The 21,058-nt window shown below is 32.6% G+C and overlaps 1 protein-coding gene across 1 annotated transcript; it reads right to left on the minus strand.

The window, feature by feature from the left end:
* Nucleotides 1-1,421: 1,421 nt before the first annotated feature.
* On the minus strand, nt 1,422-16,601 carry LOC107449293 (uncharacterized; the record flags this gene model as incomplete). The annotated part of the gene is given in 3 exon segments (XM_016064787.4): nt 1,422-3,654; nt 5,333-5,625; nt 15,410-16,601. Coding segments are annotated over 3 exon segments (1,735 nt in total), but the record flags the coding sequence as incomplete, so codon positions are not given.
* Nucleotides 16,602-21,058: the final 4,457 nt, after the last annotated feature.

The raw sequence follows: 21,058 nt of genomic DNA on the forward strand, positions 1-21,058 counted from the left end.
TATAATGGACCCTTTCTAAAAAATTTTAAGAAGTCACGGACCACCCCCTGTGAAAAAAATAATTGCAAAAAACGTCAATTATTAGAAAACATTTAATTTTATTATTTTAATGGTATAAAAATTAAAATTTTTAATGTGAAGGTTGCTGCTGCTTTTCCTTACTTAACAAATTGAATTGGGGGATGGTTTTCAACAAAGCAAACAGGCATATCATGTTCAACATTCAATTGATTTCAATGTTATGTTTTTATTGTCACAATTGTGGAAAATCCCGTTTCGCAAAGATACACTACTGTAGCAAATGGAATTATAGCTGCCATAACTCGCTCTACAAGCAATGGGTAGGCTTCTAAACGTTTTAAAAATTAGGAGTGTTCAGCGGACCCCCAAAATATAACTCATGGACCCCTTAGGGGTTCATGAACCCTGATTTAAAGGAAAAGAAATAATCAATTATGTAAAAGCAAAGAGAATTCAATGGCTATGACACCTTGAGAGAATGGAGGAAAACAGAGGCACTAAGAAGATATTCAAGGAGCAGTGCCAGGGCCAAAGGAAAAGAAGAAGGCCGGCCAAAAGATGGTTAGACGAGGTGGAGAAAGACCTTAAGATTCTAAAGGTCCGAAACTGGAGACAAAGAGCTAGAGACAGGCGACTTTGGAGAAACATTGTTAGTGAGGCCATGGTCCAACATGGACTGTAATGCCAGGGAGTAAGTTAGGTTATTCGGTCAATCTTCTGTTGATTTTCGATGCATTTGCTACAGCGATTTAATTGCAGTTCAATAGGTAGTTACTTTATTGACGTCTCACTAGAGCTGCACAATGGACTATTGGAAATATAATAGAAATTTTGTTTCCATTGGACAAACAGTTAATCAATTTTATATGAAATTCAATTTTTATAGAGCAAACTCAGTTGTAAGTAAATTTCAGTTGCAAACAAATCATTTCATAAAATTCCATGAAATGATATTACCGTAGAGTTAACAGCGAAAATATTTTATATTTAATTCAGCTGGGGCATGGAATATTTTTTGCAATGATAAATATGTTACTGTGAATGAGCGAAATGTGTGATTGTTGACTTACAACGTTGAATGTTGACAATCACATAGTCGCTTTGGTAAATGTTCGAAATATATACTAGGTCTAGTTAAGTGCCAATGTCCGGCATACGTTTGCCGGGTACTCCGAACACTGATGTTTCTCCTAATCTACCTTCAGCAGATATTAAAACATCGAATAAACATTGTCAACGTATAAATTAATATCAAATAGGATATAACAAATAATTCGGACATTCACCAAAGCGACTTTGTGATTGTGGACATTCACCGGTAAAAGTCTACATTCTCTTGATTTTGATCGTTCACAGTAACCGATAGATAATGAAACAGATGCAAGGAATCATATAGTAACTTACAATTTTTTTTAATTTTATTTCAATATCAAAATACTTACAAACTATTCAGCTAGGTGGGATCTATAAAAATACATTTACAATACACCTTTATGAAGACTACATACATAAATGTAGTAGTATATTAATTTATAATACCACAATCGCACAATATGCAGACTGAATTATAAAGTAATAGAAATATGTAAACGTTCTTTTAACTTGTACTTCGCTGGATTGGAAAAAAAAAACTCATTTTATGCTTGACACGTTTTTTTTTCTAAAATTTATTATTTAATTGCTCGATCCTGCTTCGGCTTGAAATTAGTTTATCGTAACATTCTACACATATTGTAATTGAAAATAAAACTGTTTGAATGTCACATTTCAACAAATTCAAATTAGAAATTTAGAGTTTTTGTCATATACAGATAATCCGATAATACAGTCAAATAATTTATAATTATTCGACTGTATTATCGGTATTGATTATTTTTTCATGCTTTTAAAATTTATCTTGATTATACATACATGGTATCGGTTGTACTCAAAATCAGTCCAACCATCTATATATTTTGTAAAAAAAAAAATAGCTTCTAGAAATTGTGATTGCTATATTTGGCACTTCTATCACGTTATTTACTCTAAATAAAGTTTAGTTTTTTGATGAAACGTTAGTTTTCTTTATAAGAAAATATGGCTATATCCCATTGCAAGCTAAGAAAAGACCATCGCGGTATAGGATTTAAGTATTCATTCGCTATTGCATAAAGTTCCGTTTTATTCAGATATCAAATTATATGAACATGCTTTCAAAACAATATAAAAGCTTTTAGAAGTTAAACTTGTTGGGCAGAAATTTAATTCTTGCTAACATTTAAGATACATATCATAGAATTATTTAAACAAAAGTGAAAGTTTCGTAGTCGTACTGAAATTCCAGGCTTGGCGACATATTTCCATAAATAAGGAGAATATTCTTTCTCGAAAAAGAGACAACTGTATGACGTTGCCAGACCATTGGATTTGATTGGACCACTAAAAATGGCCTCAACAAATCAAATACGAGATAAGGAACTTTTTTACTTTTGTTTCGCTGTAAAAGAAAATCGTGGTCAAGAAACAATATTTAATATTTCTTTCATCAGTTTCTATAAGTGCGAGCAGGAAGATGTATATTTGTTACGATTTTCAGACATCATTTTTATTAATTCTTATTAACCAAACAATAGTTCTTATTCTTAACAATAGTTAAGTCGTATTTTCCTTATTTCACACAATCTAAGAAAGGTATCAAAAAGAAGGCTGTGCAACGTCGTTTCAAGAGTTAGCGATGTTGATACACGTTCTCCCTGAGAGCTTGGCATTCATTTGGAGTGCCCTTACATGCAAACAGGCTCTCTCTTTAGGGATGTTTTTTTCTTAACTTGCAACAGAGTATAGTGGAAAGTTTTGTAAGCAAACTAAAAGTAAAGTTTGACTTATTGAAAAGCTGAATTAGTTGATCAATAATTTTTGCAACTTATGCGTAGTTTGGTTCATAAAAAAAACGATACAGTTAACATTTGATGCGAAGTAGGAGAGAAGAAAGTGTGATAACAGATTCCGATATCTGTCGTAACTCTCTAATTTCAACATACTCTTTTTAAATAGAATAGGCGTCTTAAAGTTACGTGATTTCCCTACTCACCAACTTTTTACTCTCTGCATTACCATGGTTTCAGTATATCTTGCTTTTCCTACCACAACAGCACGTTTCAGTAAGAGGTTGGACTATACTTGCGTGGGGAAAAAGTCAGATTTAACAAAATCATGGTAACGGATGAGGGAAACCACGCATTCTTGAGACGAGTATAGATACGGGTAACTCTAATGGAACTGTTATAAAGTGCTTGTCTGTTACTTTGGAATAGATATTTGTAACAGGTATAATTGTGTCCTAAGAACCGGTACACGATCTTTTAAAAGAACGTTCCATCTCTATTTTACTGCTAAAAGGTGCTTCACGTGAGAGTGAAGTTCTTTGGTCTAATCATCATTTCTGCTGCTTTCAGTGCTGCATTCCCCTTCCAGTCGTACCACAGCATTCCCTGCCAGTTTTCTCGCTTGTCACCAGGTTTGAAATATTCTCCAGTCAGAAAACCAAAGTAGCAACCGTTAAACCACCAACCTCCTTTGTAGGTGGCTGCACAGTTCTGCTGAAAGTCTTCATTCTTTCTGTCATAAGTGCTGAAAGGCTGATTGTTGTGATACCTGTCAAATATATTTTAATGAAGTGAATTAAGTTTTTATCACCAAAGAAGACACAGAATGAATGATTTCATTTAAAGACTTGTTTTCATACTATGAACAGTGCGCAAAATAAAAGGTGAACACAGCGAACAACTTTTAATTGAATGATCGGATTCTTAGGAAACTCAATCTGAGTGGTCTGAGAAGCTAACTTTAAATATGCCTATGTGCAGAAAATGTTTTAAAGTTCAAATTCGGACACTAAAATGTAATTTCTCTGAATAAAAGAAAAAGAATTAAGATGTGATTATTGAAAACACTTCAAGCTTCAAAAAGCAATCAAACTGGTTTTCTGTCTTCCTCACTAGAAAATAGAGATTTCGATAGCGTTTTCCTCTTCGCTTACGTATTAATTTTTGCCTACTAATGTGGAAACACTTTTTCTTCAATTTTTAAGACTGTTCTAAAAATATATACTAAAAGTTCAATTAGACGTGCGAGTTCTGTTTCCTCCATGTATTGTGAAATATAAATAATGCGCAGAGTGCTGTGATTATATAATTATTGAAATAGTTATAAGTAGAGCCCGGATTTTGATGACCTAAAAAATCTCAACTAATGCCCTTAAAAAGTGCAAAAAATGCCCTTAAAAAGTGCAAAAAATGCCCTTAAAAAGGGCAAAAAATGTCCTTAAAAAGGGCAAAAAATGCCCTTAAGAATCCAAAAATTGCCCAAAAAATGCTTTAAATAAAGTAAAAATATTGAATTAAAAAAATGTTTTGCTCTTTAAAATTATTATGAGTCATTTAAAAAATATAAAGCAATGCAATACTTGTTCTACGTTCATTAAAGTTTGAAAAATTTGTTTTATATCCTAAAATAACAAAAAAAAGGAAAATATATTGACACCAAAATATTTTTCTTTTGTATAGAAACTTTGATGGATATAACAACTTCCATCTCATAATATTACTAAATATCAGAATTACATTGGATTACTAAATGTTTTTTGATAATTTGAAATGTAAACGAGCGTCTCTTGTCTGAAAGTAAATTTTCATTCCTGCAGAAGCTTCTTTCAACGTCTACTGATGTTATAGGTGCGTACTTGAAAAAGACGGTCTCACTTACTGACAATTCTTCTTCAATTTGAAAAGATTTTGCTTCACCTGTTAATATCCTATAGATTTTCTTCATTGTTTGGAAGCCAGTGTAATAATGAAAATTGATAAAAAATAATAAAAATTGGAAAAAAATTAACAAAAAACTTTAAAAAATGCATTAAAATGCAAAATACGCCCCAAAATTTAACGAAAAATGCCCTATAAATAAAAAAAGAATGCTCTAAAAGACAAAAAATGTCCAAAAATGAAAAAAATGCAAATTTCATCAAAATCCGGGCCTTAGTTATGAGCTACCGAAAAAGTGCAAAGAGAGTAAAAAAGAACTCGCCCCCCCCAAAAAAAAATAAAATAAAGGAGTATTACGAAAGCTTCCAGAAAATGTACTCTTCCGTGATTTCTGTAGCCAGACTTACAAACGGTAGTAATCACGGAATACGTCCGCAGTGATTAGTATCTTGTTTTCACGTCACTGCCGCCTCACGGCTAAAATATTCTATATCAATTTTTGGCATTTTGTTTTAGTGATAACTGCCTCTCGGTAAGAAAAAAAAAAGTAGACGCTTAAGAATGGTTACCTTAAGCTATTAGCTGCTACTGCTGGTCCTAGAATAGTTCTTCCCAGTACTAGTTTGTAATTTGTACTTTCATTGCCAACCACAAAGGAATCGTACACCAGGTCCACTTCGTCATGATCAAAGGAAGTGAGATGAATCCTTAGAACATTTTGTTCCTCAGTGGTCATGGAATTCATGACGTCATTGCCCAGCCAGAACTCTCCAGCAGAATCTCCAAATCCATTCTTATAGCTCATCCAGTTCCGATGGAAGCTGGTCATTTTTTCTCCGTAATCACCCCGTCTCAGAAGTAACTGGAAAAAATAACAAATTGTTAAATTGAAATCTTAACATTTGCACAAATAATAAACTGAACACTTTAATAATTCTAATTGTTTGGTTGTTCATGTACTAAGATGCAATTTTAACGTTTTGAAAGGCTCATCTAAAATCAGGGCCGCTTATTTTAGGAGGAAAGACGATAGATGAAATGAACGAGCTAAGATGGTGAAGAGATCAAAAAGAAAAAAACTTTAGCGAGCCGAGGCCGTAGCCTTTAATACAATTTAAATAAGAAAACATTAGTTTTGCACTTGTTTTATGTATAAGTTAAAAATTTTTCTTCTTTGCGTCATGTAGTTAAGTTAAAGCCGCAATGGCTCAGGGTATAGAGCTTTCGCCTTCCAATGAGGCGAACCGGATTCGAATCCCTGTCGATACGAATCCCGCATCCGGCTTGCACAGACCACAGTGCTGACGTGAAATATCCTCAGTGGATCATGGGTTAGAGTCCCTTTGCCGTGAGGCTAACCGTGGGAGGTTCTCGTGGTCTTCCTCTCCATGTAACGCAAATGCGAGTTAGCTCCATCAAAAAGTCCTCCACGAAGGCAAATTTCTCCAGATACTCGATCCAGGAGTTTCCTTGTCTTCTGGATTGGGTTCCAAATGACAAGGTTACGGAATTGAACATGAATAGTCGTAAACCCATAAAATTGGGTCGGCTGTTCAACGACGGTTATAAAATAAAATATAGTTAAGTTAGAGCCACGATGGCGCAAGAGATAAGAGCGTTCGCGGAGAGAGATGAGCTGAATCGGGTCCAAATCACAGCGATTTTTAGCAGCCGTGTATTTTTTCGTCTGAGCGAAAGTACGAAAGTAGCGTTTTTTAATGAACAAATATCTATGAACTTCAGTATCTTTAGTTTTTTGACACACTATTGGCAGTAACCTTTAATATAATTATTAAAATGTTTAAAAGATATGAATGTAATATAAAATCCAGGAGTACTAAACAAGACCCATGCAGATAGAGCAATCGAAGCGATCTGACATGAACTATTTAATTGGCTAAATGAATTGGCCAAAGATACAGATCTGAACGTAGAGTCAGTTTTTCTTTTTTTAAATAAACCCATACTTCAAACCTCATTCTACTTTTTTTTCAATTATTTCGAATTATTTTTTTTAGAAATTATAATCTAAACAATTACTACGAAACAAAAAAGATTTGATATTATTAGCGATATTTTCAATTATTGAATAAAAAAAAATTGTAGAAATGTCTCAAGCTTAAGTGCAATATTGCGTACTTAAGGAAGAGGTTGTTAACTAAAATATCGGAAATAAATAAAAAGCGTTCCCGAGTTCTCGCAAATACTGCAATGTAACCAGGACATAGTGTAAAGCCAATGCAAGTCTGAATTTTCATGTTTTATGTTCTTAAATTGAAAAAATAAAAATGGCAAAATTTCTCATTTACAATTACGTTCTGTAACAGGTACATTGCGCCAAAAAAGTCATATACTTAAAACTAAATTTCTCAGGAACTATTCAACCGATTTCGCTCCAATTTTGTATTTTGTCATGTAAAATTAGATATTTTAAAATTATGTAAAACTTTATATACCTTATAGCTGAAATATGTTTCGACTGTTTCGCTAAAAAATAAATATTATTTACTAAAATTTTTTCGTTTTCTTTTGCGTGGATTTATCTTTGGATAAACGGATTTCATAATTGTGCGCAAAGATTTTGAAATTCACTTATAAAGTTCTCGAGCTATGGCGAAATACGCAAAAAATAAAATTAACATTAAGGGGATCAAACTATGGGGGCCATATTTTCCAGATAGCGAAAATTTCGAATCAGTTGAAAAGGAGGTATGTTTACTCAGAGAAAGTAAGTTTTCGTGTCTGATTTTTGTAATTTAAATTATCGCCTGCCCTAATTAATTAGCATACTTGAGGTCACTCCCTCGAACCATTAAGATGGAGTCCTAGAACGTGAAGATTCAATCATTAGATCAGAAGTTATTCAGGGTGGTCCGTTTTTTTTTCTCCGCATTTTACATTTCCAATTCATAAACATTCAATTAATTTTAAACAGTTATAGAAAAATAGTACATAGTCTAATAATTGTAGCAAAAATGTTTTTTTTTTAAATTTTTTTATTTATTTTTTATAAAAGAGTTGCGTAAGCCTAAATTAGTCTTTGCTTGAAATAAATGATATGATTATTTTGCCACAGTGCCAAAAATGTACAAAGTTTTTACACATTCATTTCGATTTTAACTGTTATCCGCGTCGCTTTGAAAAATATCAGGTTCATTCTAATGTACTTTATAATTTTTAACAGTTGCAAATCTTTGATATAGGATGATCTTAAAATCTATAAGAATGACATTTCTTTTTTTACTATTTGTAATACCCTTCTTTTAAATATTTTTATGCAATCTGGTCTCTCAAGTCGCGAGCTACATTTTCAAAAGTTATTTGAAAATCAAATAAAATAGTTTAGAACAAATTCGATTGAAACAGGGCGAAAAATCATTAAGCCACATTTAAAATTAGTTAATGGAACTCATTGGTTAAATAATATAACTGGTTAAGTAAAAATTTAACTGGATAATATTGGTTATAAATATTAAACGTAAAAGTAATATATTAAGTTTTAATTTTAAATGTATACTTGAAACAAATTAAAATGTAGATTTTACATATTAAACAAGCTGTTACTAACACGTTTGGCAAACGCTGTAACTAAACACGTTTGACAATTACAAAAAGCAAAATGTGTTTTTAAAGATTATTACACAATGTTAAAGAAAATAATTATAATTAAAAATAATATTATGCATAAATGAAACTAAATAACTACGAACTACAGTTATAAACAAGTGCTATAGTTATAAACAAATATTTATAATTAACAAAAAGTATAGTTCAGTGTTATAAACAAATACCGATTGATTAATAATCGTAGTAAATTTGTTTTTGTCTTTCAAGATAACACTTAATTAAAAGTAATAATCATAGAAATAATTGTTTAAAATTTTTATAAACTACCTAAAATTATTGTCTTTTTTGTAAAATAAAAAATAGTTTTTCTAAAGCTTCAAAAATTTAATAATTTAAAAGAAATTCTGAAGATTTGAAAAATTATTGATGGGGCACCTGTCCCATGTGCCCCGACGTTACGCTTACGAATAAAAATATTGCATTTTGAAATACACGCAAGAAACACTATAAATTTTGATTAGTAAAAATCCTAATTTTACAGTTTATACTTAGATACAGTTATTCAGGGCCAAGGATTTCAAAATATTAACCAGAAAATTAGCCAAATATCAAAAGTATTCGCAAATTTTCGAAAGTCTTCGCCAAATGCAAATCTCAATTTGTTTTGTTTAATTTTCTTCCCATAGAAAACTATTTTACGGTATTTTGTTTCAGGCTTACGTTATTTGGACCCAATTCAAATTGGTTATACGACGCATCTACCGAAAATTACTGAAATCGAATAAAAAATACTGATTTGTTTCGAAAAATTCATTTTGGCGTAATTTTTATTTCTTTCCAGTGGAAAAAATCTTTCGCCAAATTTACGATTNTTTACAGTTTATACTTAGCTACAGTTATTCAGGGCCAAGGATTTCAAAATATTAACCAGTAAATTAGCCAAATATCAAAAGCAATCGCAAATTTTCGAAAGTCTTCGTCAAATGCAAATCTCAATTTTTTATGTTTAATTTTCTTCCCTTAGAAAACTATTTTACGGTATTTTGTTTCAGGCTTACGTTATTTGGACCCAATTCAAATTGGTTATATGACGCATCTACCGAAAATTACTGAAATCGAATAAAAAATACTGATTCGTTTCGAAAAATTCATTTTGTTGTAATTTTCGTTTCTTTCCAGTGGAAAAAATGTTTCGCCAAATTTAGAATTTTATCGAATTTAGCGAGGTGGCAAAAGCATTTCAGCCGTGGAGGCTCCAGGATGGAACGTTCGCCTTCCAATGAGGGAATAGACGGATCATGGGTTAGAGTTCCCTTTCAGTCAGGCTTACCCTGGGAGGTTTTCGTGGTTTTTATCCGCCAAGTAACGCAAATGCTGATTAGTTCCATCGAAAAGTCCTGCACGAATGCAAAATTTTCCCCAGTACTTATCCAGGAGTTCCCTTGTCTTCTGGATTGGGTTCAAAATTACATGACTATGAAGTTGAACATCGGTAGTCGTATACCCAAATTTGGGTCGACTGTTCAACGATGGTTATAAAATAACGTTAACATTTGAAAGAAAATATCTGGGGAAAAACTTTAAAGCAGCAGCGATATTTTTAGATAGTGTCAAAAACGCACTTTTTTTTAGGAATGTGTAAAAACTTTTTACAGATCTTCTTACATTACGGCAAACTCTCCACAAAAAAATTTAAATGCCTCATTTTTATAATTTAAAAGAATCATGTGACTTAAAGCAAATGATGATAAAATAAGAGAATTGTTTAGAGAAAGCAGCAGGTAAAATTTTCCGAACACACGGAAATATATATTTTGCATAATCGAATTTTTTTCATCTATTCAGTGAAAACTATAAAAAAAATGTGTTAACATAAAATTTTATTTCATTTTTATTATATAACCAGTGTTGAACAGACACCCAATTTTGTGTTTACAATTATCAATGTTCTATTTCTTTGTCATGCAGCCTTGATCCTAGCTCAGAAAACTAAGGAAGGCTGTGATGAAATAATGAGGAAAAACATCTTTCGTGGTGGACTTTTTGTTGGAACTAACCTGTATTTGCGTTACATAGAGAAAAAGATCGCAAAAACCTCCCACAGTTAGTCCGACAGTAAGGGGATTCTAACCCATGATCCACATATCAAGGAGGATATCTATCTTACCATTGAAACAAGGCTATAATTTTTTACTATATATGACATATTGTGCTGTAAATAATTATCTGGGCCTTAGAACGGATAAATAATTTAATGTAAAGAGTTGTTTAACTTTTTTTTAAATCACCAAATGGGAAGATTTTACTTCCTAGATAAAAATTATCAAAATCAATGAATATTTCTCTATTTTTGTGATCCCAAATAATGCAGCATTGGAGTTAGATTTAAATTATTTACTTTAAGAGCTTCGTTGAACAGCCGATCCATTTTTTGAGTTTGCAACTACCAATGTTCAACTCTGTATCCTTGTAATTCTGAACCCAATCCAGAGGACAAGAGAACTTCTGGATCAAGTATCAGAATAAATTTTATCTTCGTGAAGGACTTTTTTGATGAAACTAACCCGCATTTTCGTTACAAGGACAAGAAAAACACCCACGGTTAGTCTGACGGCAAAAGGACTCTAACACATGATCCATCTACCACTGAGGGTATTTTATGTCAGCACTGTGGTCGGTGCGACCCGGGTGCGCAATTCGTATCCACCAGCCAAAGCATGAATTGAATCTGGGTCACCTCATTGGGAGGCGAGTGCTCTAACCGAGCCACCGCAGCTCTTTCCTGAAGTTTAAAAAAAAAATTATGAAAATCAGATTTTCTCTCTTACTTTTTCAAGACTCTATAAACCATCTTATATCCTCATATCCAATTCGTAGTATTCGTTCCTTGTTGCTTGATGTGTTTAACTTTAATACAATTCTGCTCTCTCTTCGCGTCAAGTTTTTAACTCCATTTAGTTTTATTATATGCAGCATAATTTAAATGAATAATTTTGTATAAATTTACTTTTATCTCTAATCATATATATTATTCTACCAGAAAAAATATTTACAAATGAAAGAGATGCCAGGTATAAATTCTAGCTCTAATATTTTTAAATAAAATATACAAAAAATTTTATACATAAAAATTTTTATACATAAAAATGAAACTTCAGGACCTTGGAATTACGAAAATTTCCCAATCGCGGTTAGCGAAAAATCCGGAAATCGGGACTTCTTCCTGAGCACAATCAATTCTGAATTTATCAAATGAACGTTTCCCATACGCTTTTGAGGCTAAAAATAACTCTTATTTAAAAGAAAGTATACTTTGCTCTAATATTAAAGGAGAAAATATATTCAACTAAACTTTTTATGTTATTTCTCTATCTAAATCTCCGTCTTAATTTATTATTCAAAATTAAACGCACTTTCCCATTTATCTTTGAAAGAGTTAAGAGATGAGAAATAGGTTATGATAAGATAAAAGGGGGAAGCAAGATAAAAGAGGTGTAAACAATATTCAATAGAAGGGGGAATATTGATTACATAGCGAAAAGTGATAAGCATTTAACTTGCAAATATAGGCTGTTAAAAAAAATCTTTTTCAGCTGTTCTTTTTTAATGTCTCATAATCAGGCAATATTTGAATTTTGCGCAATCTGTACCTGACCAATAAAGAGAACAACGAAAAAAAAAATAAAAAAAAAGTTCATGTTTATTAAAAATGAAACATTTTATTTAATTTCACAACCGTCGTTGAACAGCCGACCCAATTTTTGGGTTGACGACTACTAAACATTCAACTCTGTAGCTTGTAATTTTCGATCCAAGTCAGAAGAAAAGGGAACTCCTAGATCCGGGATGGCGAACCAATGGCACGCGTGCCATTTATGGCACCTATCACAATATTTTGGGCACGCCAGTGATCACATTTGTTATTACAGTATGAATTGTTATTACACTATGAAGCACGTGTAACAATTAAATTAAAACACTCAAAATAATAAACAATTATTAATAAAAAATGTACAATTAATGCTAAAAAGACAATTAATAGCCATAAAAAACAAGCTAACAATAAATAACTAGCAAAAAAAATCAACAGTCCTGCTTAAACTAACATCTTACAACCTAATATAAGTTATTTGTCATCAAATCTGCAACAACAGAAGTCACACTGATATTACTTTAAGTTGAATGACGCGTATAACTGAGACATTGCAAAATGTATTTTTTTTCCAATGTAAATAAGGAGTTTTGAGTTGATAGTATTATTATTTTCCCAATAATTACGAAGTCAAAATTATTTGACGGCACACCTATGACCTCATTAAACAATTTTTTAGAAAAAATGGCACGTTGGTGTATAAAGGTTCGCCACCCCCTGTCCTAGATCAAATATTGGGAGAAATTCGCCTTCGTGGAGGACTTTATGATGAAACTAGCCCGCCTTTGCGTTGCATGAAGAGGAAAACCTCCCATGGTTAGTCTGATGGCAAGAGGACTAACCCAGGATCCATCTACCACTGAGAATATTTTATGTCAGTACTGTGCGGAATTCGTATCGACTATCCGTTGCTGGGATTCCAATCCGGTGCACCTTATTGGAATGCTCTATCCCCTGAGCCACCACGGCTCAAAATGAAACAAAAGAATGTGATTTCACTGTTGAGAAATTCAGTCATTCACCTGTCGTTTAATTTAATTTTTTGGCTATTAAAATTGGCCAAAATCATGCTACGTAATTAAAGTCTACAGCAGCTGTCGGAAAAACTACTTAATTTTTGTAGTTAATTACAACTAGTTACTTACAAATGTAAAGCTGGATAAAACTGACACAAGTTTAGTAATAATTTTTATATTTCTTAAATTTTTTTTTAAATTTGTTAATACTATAAATACTTCTTAATATTTGCTTATTCATAATAATCGGCCCTTGAAGATTTCATTGTAATGAATATGTTACAGTGAATGACAGAAATAGGTGGTTGTCGACTTCCACCGGTGAATGTTGACAATCACATAGTCGCTTTGGTAAATGTCCGAATTACATACTAGGTCCAGTTAAGTGCCACTGCCCGGTATATATTTGCTCGGTCTACATCAATGTTTTTCTAAGGTCAAGTGCCAGGTATGCATTTGACCGGTACTCCGAACACTGATGTTTCTCTTAATCTATCCTCAGCACAGATATTAAATTATCGAATAAATATAATAACATCAACGAATAAATTAATTTTAAATCGGATATGAGACATATATTTCGGACATTCACCAAAGCGACTATGTGATTGTTGACATTTATCGGTGAATGTCGTCATTCTTTTGATTTCGGTCATTCAGGGTAAAAAATTTTATTTTGTTTGGTGAACAAATTTCAAATATGATTTGTTTTAGTCATATAAGGATTTCAGTCAATAACTGGGCTTGAATGTATCGAAAGAACAGAAGGAAAAAAAAAAAACCGCATATTCTTTAGGGGAGTTGATTAAACAGTGATGTATTTTATTACGCTGAATCGAATGAAACAAGATCGATGCGACTAATAGTCTATAAGTCTTAGAAGTTTTAATGAGTTAAAAATTTAATTTTGTACTTATACCTATTTACGCGTCTCACATTGATACAAGTAACTGAACTTTGTTTTCTTTTTAATTACAAGTATCTAAAATAAATTTTCAGAAAAGAAAAAGTTGGTTATGAACTAAATAAAAGGAAGAACAATTAAGTCCTAATTTTATGTGCTTTTTGAATAATTGATTTTTTGGGGGGTTATTAGAATCGAAAATTAATTAATACTAAGGAACGAGAGGTTAATTTTATCAATCGTACTCTTTAAACAATATTACATAAATTAAAACAAAATAAAGGAAAAGATAGTTTTCGTACTAAATAACAGGGAAGAAAATTTAAGTCATAACTTATGTACAGCGTGTAAAAAAAAAAAATAAAAAAAAAAAAAANGTTTTAGGACTCGATCTTAATGTTTCGAGTGGATAATCTCAAATATACTAATTAATTAATGCAGACGATATTTTAAGTTATGAAATCAGACACAAAAACAATCTTAAAATATACAACTTCCTTAAAATTCGATTTCTCAGAAAATATACAACAGATTTCTCTCAAATTTTGTATTTTGCCATGTAAACCTTAAAATGATCTTAAAATACCTTAAAATGACGGAAAAAATTGTATTTCCTTGCAATTCAAAATCTTGTACACTATTATTAAATAAAATTCTAAATACTTTCTAAAATTTATTTTTGCATGGAATAAAACGAACAACTGAATAATATGAATAAACGAAATTTAGAGCTGTGTGCAAATTTTTTTCAATTCGCCTAAAAAGTTCTCGAAATATGGCGAAATGCGTAAAATTAACATTAAAGCGTCTAAACTTTTGAACGCTCTCCTGATCAAAACTATGAAAGATCCTATTTCCCAGGTTTTGGCTGCTAACCCCTATATTTTGGGGATCAGAATCTATTGAAAAAAAAGCTATGTTTAATCAGAGAAAGTACGTTTTTATGCCTGATTTCGTAACTTAAAATATCGTCTGCACTAATTAATTAGCATTTTTAAGGTTACCCTCTCCAACCATTAAGATTCAGTCCCACAACCTGATCATTAGATTAAAATTTATTGAAGGTTTTTGGCTCATTGTACATTTATCTTTTTGGAATTGATTTTTTTATTTTTTCACTTTAGTGGAGTCTAAAATTAAAATTTTGAAATAAGCAAAAGGGGGATAGTTTTATCAGAAATATTTATATCCTTTAAATAATTTATTAGAAAATGAAATAGGATTTTAGAACTAAATAAAACAGACAAGTTTACAATGAATTTTCGCCTTAATTAAAAATTGTTTTGAGTATTTGAAATAAATTTTTAAAAAAAGAGGCAAGTTTAATAAATAATTATTTTTTACTTATTTAATGTATTTTCTTAATTACTATTAGCATCTAAAATTAGTTTTTTTTAATTAAATAAATAGAAACAGGGTAAACAATATTTCTCCTTACTTACTAATACATAATTTTTTTAAAAATTACAAATTGATAATTTAAAAGTGGAAGAAAATGTCCACTTACCGTCCATCCACCGTTGTCAGTTGTCATATCACAATAAACTCGTACAGCTCGTCGCCCTTTAGGGAATATAACATAAATGCCATCACAAGTTGCTCCGCCTTTCCTGAGATCAGCACAAGATTTTGGATTTGGCACATTTTGGGCAGTTTTCGAACACTTATCCCTGTTCTCGAGTTTATTCTCTTCCAGTCTCTGCTGTTGTGGCGTCACTCCAAAAGGTTCCAAAGATCGCCTTCTGCTGATGGCAGATTCTGCCGTCTCCAGATCCCCACATTTGGGTTGTGATTGCGCTAAAGATGTTAAATTTTCCAGCTTATCGTCTATACCTTGCATACCTTGTTGTATTTCTTCTCTGATCTCTCGCGTCGATCGCCCCAGTGTTTCCATCAAATTGTCTAACATTCCAGCAGATCTGCCGGCCTGACTACCTCTTCTGCCGATAGAGCGAGCATTGTTCTGCGGTGTCATCCACTCCTCATCTTCCTCGTCGTCAGAAGAAGAAGACTGGCAGTTTCCAGCCCCAGAGCTGGCAGCGACAACTTTCAAACTCGTCACTTCTGACCGTATCTCACTCGTCAAGATGCTGAACTGCTCACGGATTTTCCTCTCCAACTCGTCAAAATTTTCCATGAGAAATTCAGTAGCATATCCTCCAGTGGACGAGCTACCACTCTTTGGAGTCTCTGGCTCGTCGGTTCGAGTCTCCACATCTTTCTTCATCTCTTTGTTCATCTCGTAAAGGGCCGTCAGGACGTTCATCATTTTCCTCAACTTGACGTTCATGTCATCCTTGAGTTGCGTCGTCCGCTGTTCAATCTCATTCACCTTGACCGAATAGGCACCGAGGTTGTCTTGCATCTTGCCACAAGTTGTCTCGAGGCTCTCCAGTCGATTCTGAATGGCCAGGATATTGCTACCTAAATCTCGTGGCATAACGGCTCCGTCACTACGAGCCATGGGTGGCAATGGATTATTATCCAATAGATTGAGCATTCGATCCATTTTTATGTTTATCTTATCGACCGTTGAATCGATCCTCACAATATCGGCGATCTCTCGGAATCGATCTTCTTTGCTGATTTGGTCTTCGATCCTGTGGACAGTGTCCAATATATCTTGTATTTTCTTTTCCCTGGTGCACAGTACATAGTCAATGGAAGTGCCAAGAATGCACCACCATAATAATTTCCAAATCTCCATGACTGAATAAAATCTATGTATAATATAGTTATAAACAAACACGGGACAAGTGAAAGAAAATATTCTATCGAGAACCTTCTTAAGTGGTACTAAACAACTAATTCTCCGCACCAAAAAACTGCGTCAGAGCTAATGTGTTTTCCCTAATTCAGAGAGAGAGTCAGATTTCCGAGAACTTTTAATTGCCGACTGTCTGAGTAAAGTAACGATGAATTACGACGGCCGTTGTTGTTTTCACGGAGTTCGAAATTAGAATCAATTAAGAATAACTGACGCATCCATTCTCGTTAAAGTGAGCGACGGAGAAGAAAACGTTCGAATACCCCAATCTTTAATGAACGTTCTTGGCAATGTGATATCCTTCTCGTGATAGACAGACGACGACTCACCCTTCTTTTTTCTATACTCCCCCGCGTCCACCCTTACAATTCGAAAGAATTCTTGTCTTATCAAAGAGGCAAGTTTGTTGACGATATGCAACCAGCCTATCAAATAACAACGTCGCATAAGGTCAAAAGAGCAACACGCTGTCTTAAAAGACCCTTTTGTGATTTTCTAAGTTCGAAAAGTGAAAGGAATGTTCTGAGGGAAGTTGGGGAAGGGGGTTATCTCTAATCTGTCAACGCATTTTCCGGGATGTTAGTAGGTAGTGAGTGTATAAACAGGACATTATGGAGGGGAGGGGGGAAGTGCCAAAGGGAAAGAGTCATCGGAATTCAGATTATTGGAAATATTCCACCCACCCCTCTTAGAATTCTATTTTTTGATCAGTGTTATAATTTCAACATGCTTTCTGATTTACATTATTTTTTTAAGTTAAAGCATTTAAAAAAATTAAATTTACAAATTTTAAACAAACAAAACTACACAACTTTTAAGAGTTTACTGGTGTTATAGTCTCTCTTCACCTTATCATGATAGCATTTTAGTTTTGTTAAAGTTAAACAGTTTTCAAAATCAGATAATATTTTATTTCTTTTTATGTCACATATATCTTACTTTTTGCATTACGACTTTTTTCAGTTTTTAATTTTGTTCAAAAATTTTTGAACAAAATTTTAACGGTTTTAATGATTTTAACGTTAAAAGAAGTCTCAATATTACTAATGCATATTTAGTCAGAAAAAAAAAATCTGGAAATATAACCAATAGAATGCTATTGAGAAGTGTTAGGACCAGGGCCGGATTAAGCGCATCCGGGGCCCTAGGTCATTCAAATTTTCGGGGCCTTTCGATTAAGTTGTTTTTTTCGTATATTTTTTATTTATTCAAATATAAAAGTATTTACATATCTTTTCATTTAAGAAAAAATATTTAAAATAAAAATAAATAATGATAAATTAAATTTTACTTTATTTTGTTTAAATTAGAACTAAAAAATAATCATAACATTTTGAAAATATTCTAATATATGTTTGAAATAGATTTTTTTTTTTTAAATCATTGTTTTTCTTAATTTTTTTAAAATTCATTTTCAAAAAATTCATTTTAAGGGGACCCCTAATCATTGGGGGCCCCAGGCCATGGCCTAGTCAGGCCTAATGTGTAATCCAGCACTGGTTAGGACCTAAACATGCTTATAAATTTACAGATATTTATTTCTATTCAAGAAAATTAAGGATTTCAATTTTTTAACTTCGAATCAGTTTTGTAACTTTTAAAAATTTTGCGAGAGTTCTTTAAGAATATTTTTCCCCCATCTTCTTCGCGAAGTTTTAATTTCCGTTGAAAGTGAAATAAATATTTTCCAAAAAAAAAAAATAAGATATCATTTGTTTATTCTTATTTTTAAGACATGAGCTACATTATAAGTTTTTTTTAGAATGTTAAAAAAAAGAAAAAACCCACATTAAAATTAGCTTTGTTCAGTTACTTAGATTAAATTTTAGAACCAAACAAATTTAAATGCAAATAGATATATGAACAAAAGAAATCGATTCAGAAGTTATATGATTTTTTACATCCTTCTAAGCTTGCATTTACTTCAAGTTAAAGATTAGCGTAGAAAAAGGAAAGCCCCCCAACCCCCACCCTAGTTTCTTGCCAAAGAGGTCATTGAATCAGTGAATAAGAATAGAAAAACTTTGAATTAACTTTTATTTTTTGAATGAAATAAAAATTTTTATTAGTTAGGTTTTTAGCTTAAAACATTTCATTAAAAAATATAATATGATTTTTAGCTATGATATATTTTTTAAGTTATAGATTATTACAATTAAAATATCTATATTAAAAATATACGATTATTTTCTTCGAAATAATAATTTTCCACCTTATTAATTTTCTCTTAAATTACATGAGCAGATCCAGGATGGCTCAGTGTTTAAGAGTCATTTAATGTGAAGGTTCGATTCGGGGGAGAGCTAGAAGCTCACCCAGCTTTAGATCAATAATTTTCAGTGAGCCGTGATGGCTCAGGGGATAGAGAGCGTTCACCTTCCAATGAGGTGAACCGGTTAAAATTCCAGCAATGGCTGGTCGATACGAATTCCGCAACCGGCTGGCACCGATCACAGTGCCGACGTAAAATATCCTCAGTAGTAGACGGATCGTGCTTTAGAATCCCCTTGCCGTCAGGCTGACCGTGGCTAGTTTTCGTAGTTTTCCTCTCCATGTGACGCAAATGCTGGTTAGTTACATTAAAAAGTCCAGCACGAAGGTAATTTCTCCCAATACTTGAGTCAGGAGTCCCCTTGTCTCCTGGATTGGGTTCAAAATTACCACGCTACGGAGTTGGACATTAGTCGTCAAGTCAAAAAAAAAAAAAAAAAAAAAAAAAAAAAAAAAAAAAAAATTGGATCGACTGTTTAACGACGGTTATAAAATAAAATAGTTTATAGCCTTGTCTGCTAAAGTAAAGGCGATCGGTGAGCAATTTTTACCACTTTCGTGCAGTTGGTCATGAAATTGCGGTGACTTCATCTCCGTGACAATGTGCTGATGCTGAAACGCTATGACATAAAGAGAAATTTAAGTTAATGTTTCAAATTTTTTTTTAAATTTTACTCTTTTCCCCTTCAATAATTACTCACCTCTTTCCATAGTCTTTAATCAAAGAATTTTCCCTGGACATGAACGTTTGTGCAAAGTAACCGAATTCAAATGACTGAAATAATTTAAATGTATGCACATTTCAATAAGAAAACGTTTTGCCGGCCAGGTGACTGAGCGGTTAACGTGCTTGATTGCAACGGTTGCGGGTTCGAATCCAGCTCAGGGCATGGATGTTTCTCCGTGTGTTGTACTCTGTTGTGTGATGTATGAATGTGACTGACGGGTATCTGTGACGTAGATAATATTACTCGTCTCCTTGACTTTTTTTTTTCTTTGCTGGGTTGCAGGGTTATTTAAATTAACTTTCAGCTAAAATTAAATTGATTAAGTTATTGTTAATTTGAAAGAATGAGTTAAATTGTAAACATTACAAGTATACTAATACTGGATGGTGAGCTTTATTAAACTTAGACTTAAAAAGTAAATTTGAAGTAATAACCCGAAAGCTTTATGACGAATATCAACCCCTAGCACCACATGTGTTTAACTTTAAACAGTTCTTCATCCATAATAAAACAATTTTAATAATATACTATAAATTTGGTTACAAAAGATTTTTTACAAAGGTGATAATAGCTAACTATGAGATTGTGGGTGTTTTTGTTAATTTTCCTTTATGGATGGTTGACTGAATGTAAACAATAAGAAGCTTCCTAACACCGGAAGAAATTTAGAAGACTTCCGGTGTATCCCTCCGCTTATGTTAAGCTTACGAGGCGATGTGTGAACAGACTTAATATTCTTGGAAGTTTTATCATTGGTATTTGTGTTTAAATTTACGCAAAATTTTACCATTCATAAGAGTTTTCTGGAACTTCCAACAGGTAGTGAGCCTTAAACAAATTTAACAAAACTAATAGATATAGTTTGCCCTGTTTTGAGTGTTATCCCTATATTATTTGTGCAAAAGAACGCATATTTTGGGTAAGCAAACTTGCGGAGATACATTTGTTGTTTGTTTCGTTCAAAGTTAGATTGAAAGAAAGCCTTATATTGAAAACACTACAAGTATAATGAAATTGTATGCTTAGGTGGCAAAATCAGTCGAAAGTAGTAGCTCGGAAGTGTTACGATGAGCGCCATCTGCACTCAGCTTTACACGCTCAACCATCCATACAATGCCTTCAGGAATTGCAATTTAAAATATTCACTTTTTCATGCAATATGACAAACATTTAAATGTATTATATTTTTGTTGAGCTTATTTTGGAAGGGCACTAAATTTTGGATCAAGCTGTGTTTTCTAACTGAGCTGTTCTACACTACTTATGTGTTTAATCTTAATAGCATAGTATTTTGAAAAATAACATTAGACACGGTTCCCAGCAGATAGTGTTGAATTGGGAGGGGAAAAAGGCCGGTTTATTCCAACACCTCCTAAAATAAGGAAGGCCT

This window comes from Parasteatoda tepidariorum, chromosome 5 (assembly GCF_043381705.1).
Source record: "Parasteatoda tepidariorum isolate YZ-2023 chromosome 5, CAS_Ptep_4.0, whole genome shotgun sequence".
In the NCBI taxonomy this organism is placed as follows: Eukaryota; Metazoa; Arthropoda; class Arachnida; order Araneae; family Theridiidae; genus Parasteatoda; species Parasteatoda tepidariorum.